The sequence below is a fragment of the Mycothermus thermophilus genome (genome assembly GCF_041956435.1).
Source record: "Mycothermus thermophilus strain CBS 625.91 unplaced genomic scaffold VTJ04scaffold_5, whole genome shotgun sequence".
Classification (NCBI taxonomy): Eukaryota; Fungi; Ascomycota; class Sordariomycetes; order Sordariales; family Chaetomiaceae; genus Mycothermus; species Mycothermus thermophilus.
Genome location: NW_027191431.1, coordinates 1,881,587 through 1,895,766, shown reverse-complemented (window position 1 = coordinate 1,895,766; position 14,180 = coordinate 1,881,587). Strand labels below are relative to the sequence as shown.

Genomic DNA, 14,180 nt, shown 5'->3' with positions numbered 1-14,180 from the left:
CCAGCATAAATATCATAACCGCCATCATTGATTCGATCTAAACATGGAACCAAGGTGGCTGATGTTCAAAGTTCTGGCACCCAGAACTCGCTCCGTACAGATCGTACATTCCCTGACAATTTGGCGGATGGTTTTGGAAGCAGCGGGCTGGCCGGTCGCCGCCGTCTTCTCTTTTTAGCAAAGATTTTCCCATCGTGAGAAGCGGGAAAGAGAAGCGAAGAGGAAAAAGACTTAGAAGGAAGAAGTCAATGGCGGAGAAGGAACACCCGGCAGCAGGCGGAAAAGCGATTGAGAAACGAGGTGAATGAGGCAGGCACGGATATCTCAAGCACATAGACGACTTCTCGAGGAAAGTCATACGGAGGAGCAGACACTCACATCATCCCTTCCACACCGCAACAGGCCACACCGAGTCCATCTTGGCGTCGTGACATCGACCGCGACAGAAGCAATCCAACGCCCGTGTATTGACGGCTGGATGCAGCTGGGGGCGGTAGGTGTTGCGTGTTGTGGCTGTTGGAATGTGAGCTGTCACATTTCCGTCGCCGTCATGCAGCCACGGGCTGCGCAAGAGGTGAGCCGGTCCCCTTCTCAGGTTAATGCCATTCAGCTCAGAGCCCAAGAGACTCCAAGGAACGTCTCCCTCGAGGCTGGAGAAGCTTGAGCCGCAAGTTGGTGGTCGGGCATTGGTTCTCCTCCGGACCTCGAGTCCTTCTCTTCCAAAAACCCCCTCCATCCCGCGTTCCGTCGTCTATCTGCATCTTGCAACCCTCCATCGAGTAACCCCAACAAACAAGCACACACCACCAACTCGGTGCCCCAAAGACCTTTCGCACTCTCGTATTGCCCCATCGCGGTCGTACAAAGTCGCACTTCACGGCCGAGACTGCGGCGGTTTCTGCGCTTGATTCGTGCGGAACCCAGAGATCGAATTGACAGTTTCTCAGGCTCCTGTCCGCACATTTCCCGACATCTTTCGGCCCTGCGTTGTCGTTTGGCTTGGGCAACACCACACCTCGGTTGGCTGTGTTCTGCACTGCACTGCTGCGCTCACACCGGCTTCAAACCACCTCGAAACCCACGCCACTTCTGGATGACTCGTCGGTCCAAGATCTGACAGACAGGACTCATTGGAGTCAACTTTGTTGAACTGACCCAGATATCTGGTTCTGGTACCACCACCGCCACGTGACGCCATGCTTCCTGCCGGTCGTGCAGTCGGAAGCTGTGGGGAGCCATCCTCGGACCTGGAGTGGTGTGGGAATTTGCGTCGAGTCCCATCTTCGGTTGAGTCTGGGACGATGGAGATGCAGTTGGAGAATCACAAGGCGCATTCCCCTTCTTATACACTTGTAAAGCCCCCGCCCCTGACCTCGTTCTCGAGATTCCGGCAGACTGGTTAGCTGACATCGTCGCACCTGTTTGGACCGTAGGCCGCGGCCGTCCACAACGAACGCAAGCGAGCGAGAAAGAGACGAAACCTCGGAACGGGCCGCGTCCGTTCCGCAAGCCATCGCCCCATCAGGTCAGCCGAGGGATCGGTGCTTCAAACCGCTGCGGTCCCCGTGGAGACGCAAGACCAGTCTTGTGTCACCATCGACCGAATTTCGCCCCTGGGAACTCCCACCTATCCAGTCAGTTTCCCTTCGGGGTATGCAACACATCTACCCATCGGTACGCCGAATCTGGTTTGCATCTCTTCATGGATGACGACAACCGAGCCTGGGAACTGCCTGCCGAGCGGTTGTCCGTCCGATGGTTCACCACACAGCGTGCCCAACACGGCTTCAGGCGTCGGATCTGTGCCGTGGAATGGCGGTCTTCCCTCACCAACGGGGCAATACTGGCCCTTGCCAGGACCAGTCACCACCCCACCGCTGACCATTGATGGAGTGGCATACAACCAAGCAGCTTGTGGCTCTCAAGGCTTCTTCTTCGAGCCTCAGGCGTTCATTGCTCCGACAGCCGCTCATTCTTACCCGGAGAGTCCTCCGGATGGGTTTCCGGGATGCGGGTACCCAATGATACTCACCCCTGAGAGTTCCTGCCCGTCAAGGCGTGCATCTGACGCTAGCGCTGCCGATATCGACATCCCCACTGCTCATCATGATGGAGGGGAACGCCGGCCGACCCAACATCCCCGTCCGCTGCTCCCTGCATCCGCCCTCTTGCCCGCCCCTGTTGCCGAAGCTCCAAATGCCAATGGACGCTGGGACACACATTGCCTGCAGGGACTGGGACAGGCTGTTCCGGTAGAAACGTCGGCGGGAGATAATATCGAGCGGCGTGTTCATGGTCAGCAACGCAGTTACAGACAGTCTTGCCGCAGAGGACGTCGGGGAGGTGCGGTCGATGACGCCAAACGTAAGGACACGTCTACAACAAGACAACTAGGCGCTTGTCTCCGGTGTCATTTCCAGCGAGTCCGCGTAAGTCGGGATGACGGATGCTTTTCCTTATTGTATGTAATGTTCTGACATGGCTCAAGTGCATCCCCAATAAACGGAACCCCAAGGACCCATGCGAGACGTGTCTCAACGTCCGGAGGGACACCAAGAAAACAATTCACCATTTCCCGTGTCTCAGGTTCAAGTTAACAGCGATGGCCATTTATCGGCCGGGGGGTCTGAAGCTTACCGAACGATTCGACCATACCGAGGTAGTCAATGTTGCTGGTTGCGGCGATGCGGTTTTCACCATTGATATTTTGCAGGAGGTCTGCCGTCGTCATCCGCTGCGCACCAAGGTTCGGCGGTTCATTCCATACCGGACCGACGTCACTCATCGGAGATATGTGGATGACGGTGTTCCCAAGTCGCAAGACGTAGGCGCGTTCTGCCTTGCCGATATCGAAACCAGCGCCAAAGAATTCGCCGACTATGTCGAAAAGTGGGCCTTTGTTGCTCTTGGTGAAGCATTTGAGGAGTCTGATGACATTGTCCGAGACGTGTTCGCAATGATCAAGAAGCACTATGATCTGCTACCAGTAAGATCTTTACACATGTTGCTAAACGGACGGACGCTTACCACTATGCTCCTCCATTAGGATGATAACGGGGATAATCCCTGGGACGGAAGGAGAGCTCCGGGACAAAAAGAGTTTTTACAGAAGCTGGTCCATCTCTGGTTTGCGATCCGTGAGCAATGATCGGTATACCACCCGTTACATAGTATCGCGCGGCTGACATCGTCTAGGACTAGGATCCGGGTCGGCGTGGCTCGATGGCGAAGAGAAACTGGGCATCGAGCCAGGGAGCGGAAACGGCCATCCGCTTCCTGGGCGCGTGTCCGTGCCGAGGCTGGTTGTTGCCCAGTTCGACAGCATCCGTTGTGAGCGGTTCTACAAACGGTATGCCAAAGACATTCTCCAAGGACTTGAAGCCTTGCTGGTATCAAACCACAAAGAAAATTGGTTCACGGTGTTCTTATCCGTGTTTTTGTTACTTCACCTGACTTCGCTGAACTCGGCCGATCGCTATCGCCATTCTCATCAGAACCAAGAGGTGAACCCAAGGGTACGATCCCGATTACCAAAGGAATGAGCCTGTCAGGAGATGTCTAACCACTCACAGGACACTCGGTATGGAGCCTACGACCATCCCCTGACAAGGTGGATGGAAGAAGTCCACGAGAGCTCGGCGATGCTGCTGGCCCATTGGGATTACTTCAAGCGTTGCGACCTCCTCGCCCTGGACAGGCGCAAGGCGGACAACTCACCGCTGAAGCATCTCAAAGAATACCAGAGAGAGTTCATCATAGACATTGCCGAACGGATGAAAACTAGGTGTAAGTGGGCCATTTCCGAAAGTTGTCCCTCCCGCAAGATATTCTTGAACGCTGAACGTTGCACAGTGCCATTCATCCCAACTTCGCCTTCCCAGGGCTGTTGGGAACATGAGCTTTACTGGGTCTCCAAGATGTTCACCTCCAAGCCTGGAGCGAAGCCGGGTTGGTCGCCTCCCGAGACGTTTACACGCATGAAGCCGAGCGTAGGGCTTGAGAGCATCTAGGATTTGAGGCATATATGGCGTGTTTCTTGGGCACAAAGAAGATCCTGGATTTGGAGTTGACGTACTGTAGACCGGATGATTTTTGGATGATTTGTCTGGTGCAGTCATGACTGAGCTGGGTTTGGTGCCTTCTGTTCTGGCGATTTGTTGTCCTTGAAAGGGGTTTGGGTGGGAGTCTGCTTAGTCATCAACACGATAAGATAAGAGATCTCCTGCTTGGCGCGGCACCTTGCTCCAGCTGGCCTTTTGGCAACCGTTTCCTTGTTGGGACTTGACGTTGCTGCTGTTCTAGAGAGAAGGCCACCTTGAGCGACGACAACCCACCACAACAAGATTTTCGTCTGCCCACCACAAGGTTTTCGTCTGCCAACCACAACGCGACGAAGCGCTGGCCTTCTCAGTATCAATTGGGGTATACGAATATCTTTGCTGAACCGAACCTCCGGATCTTTGCCCTGCTGCGAGCGAGGTTGGCTGCGGTCCTCCACTCTCTTGAACCAACATTCAGCATCTCCCTGCCCAAAGCGCAAGACCAGACAGCCATACATTAAGAGCTCAGCCCACCACCACCATGTCCGACCTCGAAACTTTCGACTTCATCCCCCTCCAAATCGACCCCAAGTCCAAAGCCATCAGCGCCGGCCCGTCGGCGGCCACCACCTTCTCGGCCTCGTTCAACAAGGCGCTCCAGGCCGAACTCGAGGCGCTCAACTCGCTGCACCGGAGCCTGCACGCCCTCGACCCCCCGCACATTGTGCCGCCGCCGCCCGTGCCCGTCAACCCCAAGCGCAGCGCAAACATCAACAAGCTCCGCGAGTCGGGTAACGCCGAGTACCGCAAGCAGCGGCACGCCGAGGCCATCAAGTTCTACGGGCTGGCCCTGCAGATGGCGCTGACGCGGCCCCCCTGGGAACCCAGCCCGCTGGTGCGCGAGGAGGTGCACGCGCTCTACAGCAACCGCGCGCAGGCGCACATACAGCTGGGCAAGTGGCCCGAGGGCGCGGCCGACGCTGAGGCCAGCGTCGAGGCCAAGAGGCAGGGCAACGCCAAGGCGTGGTTTCGCCGCGGGAAGTGCCTGATGGAGATGGGGAGGTTGGACGAGGCGAGGGAGTGGGTGTCGCGCGGGCTAGAGTTTGAAGGGGAGGAGAAGGAGCTTATTGAGTTGCTCAAGGAGATTGAGGGGAGGTTGAAAGAGGAGAAGGAGAAGAGGGATGCTTGAAGGGTGGGCGGGGAGGTAGGGACGGTGGAGGGTAGGTGAGTGGTTGACCGTGTGATCATTGAAGATGGGTCGGCCGGAGGTTGAGCTGTATCGCTGTGTGTACCTTGCTGTTTGGCGTTTGGGATTGTTTCTTGGACCGGAAAGAGATAGAGTATCTTGTTCATCATGGTCATTCACCGTGCGACTTCATAAGAGCCTGTGGATCAGTGAGTACTGCGTGAGTTGGGCCCGAAACTGCGTGAGATGGCCTCGAAGACATAGTCACTGCATGGTCAGACAGCCGCCCTGAACTTGTTCACATTACCCGACCCATATCCTCCCCAAATCTAATTTCTCTGATCCCTCAGCTACGTTCCTCTGAAATCCTTCTATCACTGTCCCGTCGTCCAGTCCGTTCGTTCCATCTCCAGTCATTCCTTCCCGGTGATAAGCAGAAATCAATGCCGAAACCCGAACCATCGCCTGAAAAGAAAGCCACGCAAAACATGCCGACATAAAGAAACAGAGATGTCCCAGATCAACGCAACGCTGCTGGTTAACCGGGCTTCTCCTTCGTTCGCTTTTCGCCCTTAGAAAATCATCAATGGGATGCATCCAGTCGAAATAAAACGCCAGTCTAGCTCAAAAATCCCAGGGATACTGGCTCCGTCCGCCACATGCGGACTGTCCTAGCGCATGGCCTTCTTGTCCCGTAACGCTGTCGTCCTGTGAACCCGCGCTCACCCAACCCCCATCCCACCCCTCCAAACATGAACGAGGCATGCGTTTCGACGCATCGTCGGTCATTTTATCCTCCTCTTCCGACTTTGACTCTTCAAAGGGCCTGCTTTTCATCCGTCACCTCGGCATCGGGGGCGCTCGGAGCCGGCGGCACAGCCGCAACCGCAAGCAGGGCGTTGGCGGCGCTGCTCTTCCTCCGGGGCCGCATGACGGCGTCCTGGCTGGTCATGCGACGGTCGAGGGCGCGCTCGAGCTTGGCTTTGAGGGCAAGGTCGGCCAGCTCGGTCGACTTGGTCTCGGTCAGCAGCACGCGCTGGTCGTCGGTGAGGCGCGGGTTGCGGAGGCGCTCCAGGCCGTCGACAATGGGCCGGATCTCGGCGGTGACGCTGTCGGAGCTGAGCACGGTCGGGGTGATTGAAGGAGCGTTCATGCTAAAGGTGCTGTAGCGAACGGAGGCGCGGGACTGGACTCGTTGGGCCATGTTAGCGAACGTTGTTGATGCCGGCAATGACGGTGGTTGTCGCTGTAGTGATGATTTGAAGGAGGAACAAGGTTCCGCTAAGATGTGGCTCTGCTGGCAGTCGGTGAGGTGAGATGTGTGGAGAGGGAGAGACGAACCGACGGGGCCAGAATCGGCCGGGAGGAATCCAGCGAGGCGGGCATGTTTACGTATTTGAGTTGTCGGTGGCACCGAGTGGATTCTTCAAATCTTCCAGGTTGTCAACTCTTTGTCCACTTCTTGATGTGGGAACGTGGCTGACAGGCCCCCAAAAACTTGAAACGCCGTAGAGGAGCGAAGGTAATTGGTAACCCACGTCTGGTGTCAAACACTGCGAGACCGGGGAGTTCGCCACCAATGTCGTCAAAAAGGAAGGTAGGCAGGCAGTACTTGGTGTGTTTGTAAATGGCCAAGCACGAGCGACAGAACTGACGCGCGTTAGGATGTGTTAAGATGAACGTTGAGAGAGATGAGGTGAGTGGAGGGACCGGTGTGGAGAGAAGTCGAGCACAAAGGTTCCAGGAACCAACGAACGGGTGGTTGAAGAAAGTGACACAGGCCTACAAAACCTCGGGGCCGCCGAGAGCCCAGCACCTCCGCCGCACGCCCAGTGCCAAAAAGTGGGCCCTCAGGGGTTTATTGACAGGGGAAGGAGATCAGAGCCTTCGCCCAGCCTGGCTTCACCCGCTGCTGCTGTGTTCACCTGCCTGCCCATCCCATGGAACCAAGGATTGACCGATCACGAGCTCACCCCAAGTGAACCTCACGGTGGGGTTGAGGTTGGCAGGTTTGGATTCTTCTGGTCGTGCACCTTTGCAGTCTTCTCCGTCGCACACGAGGCCAGCTTTTCCATTCCATCAACAAACTTCGTGAGGGGAACGAGAGGACCTGACGGGTTCAGCTCCTCCGATTCGCGGCAGCATAGGACCATGAGACATCCGTTCAACCGGACAAGAGGCAAACCACCAAACCATTTTCGGAAAGCCTCTGATCGAGCAAGATGTGCGCCGACGAACACCACGGATCAGCCCATACGGGGAGACGCCGCCTGTCGTCTGCAGATACATAGTGTTTGCTCCTCTGCCACTTGCGCTCCTTGTGGCGGAAAGTGTTTACACTAGAGCGAGAATTCCTCCTCCCGATGATCATGAAAAAGAGGGTATGCTTGATTGAAAGCTGCTTGGCGGCTGCTTGAGCGCCCCGGTCCCGTTGCTGGGACCGAACGTCGGGTCCTGGCCCTGCTGCAGGGAAGCGAACAGCAGCACGTGGCACCATTTCTGGGGGTCGTTCCAGACATCAGACGTCCTGGAAGGAGCCAAGACGGCTCACCCAGCACGGCGGAACATCGGCCCCAGGCGGAACGTCGCTTGCCAAGACCGCGAAATGTCACCTCTACGTCCTTTGGCAGGACCAAGAGAGGGTTGACAGAGGTGCGACATCATCCAGAGGTTGTGGGAGTAGTATTGACAGATGCACGGTAGACGACCTAGTTGTTGTACGTTCCACGGCAGTGTCTAGATGTCAACCGAGTCAACTCATAGACATACAGAGTTCGGAGTATGGATATCTCCAGATCGCTGACCGGGCACGCGGGGTGGGAAGACACGCCTTGCCTGATGTCGTTTCCCGTTCGCGAGTATATCTCGTCGAACTTGACAGTTTCACGACTCTCAAGCCGGCTTCCAGCATCACGGATGTCAATGGGAAAGTTCATGGCCTACAGAATACACTAGCGACGTCGAGCGATTTGGGCCATGGCGTTGAAACAAGCTTTGCCCAACGGAGTCTGCTGCAACGCCACATCCAAAGCGTTCGGCTTGACGTTACAGAACGTTCAAGATGCGATGGCCCTTCGGTTCTCGGCTCGAAAGCTCTCTCATGGCTGGAAAATGAATCCCTCGACGGCACCGGTACCCGTGATGCTGAGATGCGAGATTCGCCAAGTCGGCCCTGACGCTGTGGAACGGACCGCCATGCAGCTGGCTGCATGCAAGCCGACGAATCGCCTGCTGCGCTGTTGAGCCGGAGCTGAGTCCGGCGATCTCGGTGGCGACGGGAGGATCTCGATCGAGGGAAGGATTGTTTTGGATTCCAGAACCCGTGGGACGTCGTGCCTGACACACATACATGGCTTGGGGGCTGGATGGATGACGAGCTGGCCAGTCATGATGTGCTGCAATGCGTGAGAAACGTGGGAAGATCAACAGCGTGGGCATTGCAGGTGGCGCCTGGTGTCTCAGCCTCCACGAGGTTCCTCGGGTACTACCTCAAGGAAGAAGCGCACCTTCCAGCTCCCAAGCTCCTCCTTCTCGTCATCGAACGCGAGGCTTGGGTGTTGAGGTGGGTAAACCCTCACGCTCCTGCCTCCTGCTCCGCACCGCCCACTCAACTTCAGCCTTTCCTCCTTCGTGACTTCTATGTACTGACCACTTCCCAACCTGGAGCAAGCTGGATTCGGTCGTTTAGAGACTGTTCGATGACATCACATAAACACCTCACTAAGAGTTCACGCCCAGCGCAAAAGCTTGGTCAACCTGGGACCGAACATTAAACTATCATTACGGAGTACAGTTGAGAATACGTATCGCAACTCATTCGCCCTCAAAACAGACATCCGCCCTGTCCGACAACCCTGTGTGTAGCCTGATCCGACTCCTCCAAAGCAAAGAGCATCGAGGATTAGTTCCTCCACTTCGGCAACCCAAGAACACAAACGGTCTTGATCCGGAACCCCAAGATTTTGCCCCCTCGACATCAAGGAAATTGCAAACACATAACCCAAAAGCGGCTTTACTTCCGCCTGTGAGGCCTCCTGTCCTCTTTCGACGACAAGACAGCCTCCTCACGGTTGCCGTAATCTAGACTGCTCCATGTCGCAACAGATCCTGAGGCATGGCCTGCTGGATGCTTCCGGGAGTCTCTGCCCTTCCTCCCCTCTCTGCGGCCTTCACCTGGATTGCCCGAAGCTGGAGCCACCGAGAAAACAGTTAGCACGGCATCCCAAAGCTCGACGGAATCGAGTCAGCTTACCGTCTTTGACGCAGTTCCGACAACACCCGTGGTCGCACCTCTCGAGACGCTCCCATTCCTGGTTTAGGGGGTTCCGTTCGTATCGCTGCCACACATTGCTGCACCACCCGCCGTTGTTGCGTCCGCCGCATTGGCAGCAAGTCCACCCTCTGCCAGCAGCACTCTGATAGTCGCAGTTTGCTAACGGACACCTCGCAGATGATGGCTGCGATGCCGCGAATGTGATATTCTGGCACGGGGTCTCGTAGCCCGTTCCCAGGTCTATGAATGCTGACGGACAGTAGTGCCATGTAACTGACTGGTGGCCGCAGGCATGTGTGTGGGGGTGTCCGTGGCACATGGTCGAACTCAGAGCCAGGCTCAGCAAGCAACCTCGCCAGTTTATAACTTGTGGGCAATCAATAACTATCCGAAAGGTAGCAAGATTCCTTTGACAGCGGTATCCAGACGGAACGGCTTGTACAGCGCGACAAAGCCCCGGCGGTCGTCACAAGGACTTATTTATACCACTGACCCTCGCTGCTCCTCCTCATTCAGCCCGAGTCTTGAGGATTGCTTGGTCATCCACACCAACACTCCTCAATCTGGCTTTGTACAGTACAGCCACATCCCTCTGGCAGCCGACACCAGCTCCCTGGCCTGAACATCTTCCACTGTGTGCGGCATGTTGCTTCGAGAGCTCGCATCACACAGCAGATCGGCGATTATGATCTCTGGTTTGGTGATGGGAAGAACGTTCGCCAGTGATAGGCTGTTGGAAACCGGTCTTCGCGCCACCTGGCAGCCATGAACCATACCCGAGACCCCTCGTGGACGCAGAGGCACCGTGTTACATACATGGAGGGGATACCGAGCACCAACGTTCCCGTCTCCAGGGCTATCGTTTGCCGCAGGCGCCATCTCGCATGGTGAGATGTAGTGGATGCGTGATGGAATCCTGCTTCATGCGATCACCGGAATGTCTTGGATTGCCAGCAACTCACAGTCTCCAGGGTTTCAGTCCTGCCGTCTTGTTCGTCAAGGAAAGAAATTGAGTTATCCTGGTTGAGGCGATTGCCACGCCGATTGGTCCCAACCCGGCGCTGCGAAAAGCACCAAAACCCGTCTCACGACCAAAAAGCAATTCCTCCGAAACTGAGCTGAACCACTCGTGGAACAGAGGGTCAGCACAATCCTCCCGTCAACACCATCTTCTCAGGCCTGCTCTCCATTTTGTCACGGAACATCCTGTTACTAGTGCTTAGCACCCCGTCTCGGGCTGCAGCAGGATCTCCGTTGCTTGCCGACCAATGCGACACAAGATCTGGCAGCCCGAAGCCACCACGATCGCGCCTGTCCTCGGTGTGCGACCAGTGTTAGTTACCTGATGAACCATGGTTTTGGGAACGGCAAAGCAAGGGGGGTTCGCCCCCCCGTCCACGGATCTAGATCGCCGTGGTCAGCTGTGCCGACTGCAGGGCTCGATTTGCGCGGCCGATTCCGTGGTGACCGACCCCACGATTAGGATCGGACGAGGCCGGCACATCTGCGGCTGGAAGTTCCGGGCAGCTTCTGACGATCCCAAGTTGCTTGCCCATGGACCTGGAAGCGACCGGTCCTCACCACTGGGTTCTTTTCGAGAGTCCCGCCTGCCATCTCGTATGCTCTTCCCAGACGGGCGCCACGCGCCTCTACAAATATCATCACGTCCAACTGCAGATTGTCGTGTTTCACGCAGGCTTATACCGCTTTTCGAGGAAGGCGCTGGGGTAGGACAGGTTGGGCAGCCTTGGGACGGGAGCGCAGCGGTCGCTCGATAGCCATCCTGGGAGGACGCAGGCGGCAGATGTCGCCATGGTTATTGCAGTTCTTTACTCAAAACAGTATCATTGGGAGCCAGGCGGCCCGATAGGCTTACGAACATGGGATTCGTGTCCGCCTTGGCTTGAAATAGCGCGAGACTTGCCGCCCTGGGGTTCGGTCAGCGAGCCAACAGGTATGGGGAGCTGAATGATAATGCCGTGGCAGGACGCGAGGTTGCGTACTGTGTTGTGTGATGGATAGGTACATACCTTACTTACATACCTATACGAGCAGGGCGCGAGGTGAGTTTCAACTACGCTCTCCGCTTGGTGTCCGGGGCACGTTCATCGGGATCGATAACTGGCCTTCTTTCAGTCCATCAACGTGTAGCAGGCTTGTGCAAGGGTCATCTACGGTGATATAAACCCAGCATTTGGCCAGAACCTTCCCACATGTCCGGAGTGAGCCTGAGCACTTCTGCAGCCACCAGCTCCTTGCACGCAAACCCGGCCCGTTCGAGAACCACTGGTTGGGGAACCGGTACCCGACGCTCATCACTGCGACGTATGAACCGAAGTTGCCGCGCGTGTATCGCCATTCGCTCTGAAGCCCCATTGTCTGGATGTTCATCACTTGGATCCGTCACTTGTCAACTTCTCAGATCAGCTGCGGATCATGGCCCCAGCCAGTATCGACCTCTACGCACGCGGGTAGTATTAGCTCGGCACTTGCCCTTGATTTTCAAGACAGCTTCGGCCCGGGAGTGAGGCCGACACCTGCGGTCCGGGATCGACCGGATATCCCCCGAGGAGGGTGGGCACCAGGTGGGCACCAACCAACCAACCTGGATCGATCTCATCCGCACGGTACCAGCCGAGCAAACGAGCGAACGAGGGTCTTTGCAGCTTTCATCGGGCTAGTTCACACCGCTGCTCTGGCAGCGCTCGTCTGTCAGTTGGCCCACTGCAGGATGGAGCGTCGAAGCCCGCCCCTTGAGCTCGAGGTTAGCACAAGGTGGCTAGCTGAAGTGACAGTCCATTGGGCGGCCGAAAAAAGAGACCGCTGGAGCTGGCCATGACGTGGATTTGATTTTCGATAATACTGATGAAAGTGCACATATTTGTTTGCTTCACACGGTATTAGAGGGCTCTTATTGCGCCAAGTATGCCCTTGGTTCCGTATGCCAATGGACCGCCTGAGGTAATAGGTGCTAATTATTCAAGACTGCCAGCGTGGGGGTCTTAGAAAGGTAGGTACTTTTCCAAGTCAGTTTTCCATATCTGGAACTTTGGCAAAGTCCGGTTCAATGAGAGGGAGGTGATATTAGTCCCGGCCTAACCTGGTGTTGTTGGGGAGGTTTAATTTCAAAGTTTGCACACCATTAGAGAATGTCGAGAGGATTCTCAGAAACAATTCTTCACACTCGGGTTTCAGATGAATCCCGGCTCCTCGCCAAAATGTTATTATCCGACAGGATCTGCACATCTTCGGCTACGAACATGCCAATCTCTCGAGATTGGAGGGAGGCGTTGGAAAGCCTTGTTTCCCCCTCTCTCAGTCAGGTCTCACCGGCAATCCTTTCTCCCCAACCTCCATGACCACGTGTGGGAACACACGAAGATGCGTGTCTCAAGACCGGTCAAAGTCAAACAAGCACGGGATATGTACCTATTGGCGCGGAGCGTCTGTGTTGTCTCAGACACCACCACCGCCAGCCGGGCACGTGCGGTCGGGAAGGATGTCGGAGGATTCTTGTGACTTGTGTGATAATATTGATGCAGATGCAGCAGGCCGCTGGTGCGGTTGGGTGGGGGCGTTTGGTTGATGTCGCCGGCCAGCCGGGCTGTGTACATAATGACCTTTTTTGTCTTTTTTTGCGGAGGATCGGCTCGAATAGCAGTTCCGAAAGCGATTCCATCACTCGGTGAATGTGCTCACTGGAAGGTGGTTGAACCAATTTTGGAATTTTGGGTACCCTTTCTGGGAAGATGGTATCTCAACTGGGAAGGGGAGAAAGTCAAAAAGAGAGAGATCTGAGCTTCCATCCCAAAGTGCTCATTGCAAGATCCAGCCTGGCTGTCTTGGGATGGTGAAGAACAACTAAAAGTGTCTGTCATGAGAGAGTGTGATGTGGGCACTGCCCAACTATGCCGTCGTTACGAGTCGTTGCCTCGTCCCTAGGTACTCCGTACGTATCCCCCGTCCCAGTCCCGCCGAAGTCCGAAGTCCTTATATCCGTCCTTTCCCTGGTCTGAGTATCTACTCATAGACCGGCTGTGTATCGTTGGTTTCCAGCACCTTGTTCCGTTTTTTTTTTCATCCATCCAACCTCACTGAGGTAGCAATTCCAGTTCTTCTGGTTCCAGCCTTCCCTGAGGGAAAATAAGAATACCTGCTTTCCAACCCCTAACCTGGAGGGTGGAAGGGACCAGGCGCATTGTGAATAAAGGGTGGCACTTTTTCACCCGCCCTCGGGGTGTGTCGTCGACTAGTCCAATACCTTTGATGATAATATCATTGAAGCCCCACCCTTCCAATCAACCAGACGTCCTATCACCTCCTTGTTTTGTTCCCCCTGTTGCTCTTGCCAGAGCCTGGCGTCAATGCGGAGCCAGCAGCGGCTGCCGAAGACGAGGGGGGTGAGGAAGAAGACGGCGAGGCTGACGATGTTGCTCCGGCTCCCGGGTCGGCACAGCAGCCTTCGCAGATCTCGTGGTAGCAAAATGTGTCCGGGCTGGAGCGTAGACGGTGCATGCCTGCCTTTTGTGTTAGATAGGAGGGTTCCAGGTTAATAGAGAGATATTATCAGGAGTTTGTAGGTGAGTGGTGGCTATTATTAGTTGCTCCGAGCTGCTTTGCGGGTGGTGTCGATTCCTCATTTTGCCTTGGATAAGTTGTGTGTGTGTGTGTGTGTGTGTGG

The 14,180-nt window shown here is 55.8% G+C and overlaps 7 protein-coding genes across 7 annotated transcripts in view; 2 read left to right on the top strand and 5 right to left on the bottom strand.

Annotated features, from left to right (window-relative positions):
• Positions 1-1,196: 1,196 nt before the first annotated feature.
• On the top strand, positions 1,197-4,010 carry VTJ04DRAFT_7739 (uncharacterized protein; the record flags this gene model as incomplete). The annotated part of the gene is made up of 7 exons (XM_069366099.1): positions 1,197-1,352; positions 1,434-2,429; positions 2,489-2,986; positions 3,047-3,137; positions 3,196-3,515; positions 3,573-3,786; positions 3,853-4,010. The coding sequence occupies 7 exons, from the start codon at positions 1,197-1,199 to the stop codon at positions 4,008-4,010; spliced, it is 2,433 nt and encodes an 810-aa protein (XP_069217068.1).
• A 571-nt stretch (positions 4,011-4,581) lies between these two features.
• VTJ04DRAFT_7738 (uncharacterized protein) lies at positions 4,582-5,229 on the top strand (the record flags this gene model as incomplete). Its single annotated transcript, XM_069366098.1, has 1 exon — positions 4,582-5,229. One exon carries the CDS (start codon positions 4,582-4,584, stop codon positions 5,227-5,229), a length of 648 nt encoding a protein of 215 aa, XP_069217067.1.
• A 300-nt stretch (positions 5,230-5,529) lies between these two features.
• On the bottom strand, positions 5,530-6,015 carry VTJ04DRAFT_7737 (uncharacterized protein; the record flags this gene model as incomplete). The annotated part of the gene is made up of 2 exons (XM_069366097.1): positions 5,530-5,845; positions 5,894-6,015. The coding sequence occupies 2 exons, from the start codon at positions 6,013-6,015 to the stop codon at positions 5,530-5,532; spliced, it is 438 nt and encodes a 145-aa protein (XP_069217066.1).
• Positions 6,016-6,043: 28 nt separating this feature from the next.
• VTJ04DRAFT_7736 (uncharacterized protein) lies at positions 6,044-6,612 on the bottom strand (the record flags this gene model as incomplete). Its single annotated transcript, XM_069366096.1, has 2 exons — positions 6,044-6,412; positions 6,568-6,612. 2 exons carry the CDS (start codon positions 6,610-6,612, stop codon positions 6,044-6,046), a joined length of 414 nt encoding a protein of 137 aa, XP_069217065.1.
• A 2,626-nt stretch (positions 6,613-9,238) lies between these two features.
• On the bottom strand, positions 9,239-9,818 carry VTJ04DRAFT_7735 (uncharacterized protein; the record flags this gene model as incomplete). The annotated part of the gene is made up of 2 exons (XM_069366095.1): positions 9,239-9,414; positions 9,479-9,818. 2 exons carry the CDS (start codon positions 9,816-9,818, stop codon positions 9,239-9,241), a joined length of 516 nt encoding a protein of 171 aa, XP_069217064.1.
• Positions 9,819-10,902: 1,084 nt separating this feature from the next.
• Positions 10,903-11,313, bottom strand: VTJ04DRAFT_7734 (uncharacterized protein; the record flags this gene model as incomplete). The annotated part of the gene is made up of 2 exons (XM_069366094.1): positions 10,903-11,059; positions 11,204-11,313. The coding sequence occupies 2 exons, from the start codon at positions 11,311-11,313 to the stop codon at positions 10,903-10,905; spliced, it is 267 nt and encodes an 88-aa protein (XP_069217063.1).
• A 2,500-nt stretch (positions 11,314-13,813) lies between these two features.
• Positions 13,814-14,180, bottom strand: part of VTJ04DRAFT_7733 (uncharacterized protein) — a gene marked incomplete at both ends in the record, with an annotated part of 1,728 nt that continues 1,361 nt past the window's right edge. The window contains one exon of the mRNA XM_069366093.1: positions 13,814-14,016. Within this exon, the coding sequence (XP_069217062.1) occupies positions 13,814-14,016 (203 nt within the window). The remainder of the gene's footprint in view (positions 14,017-14,180) is intronic.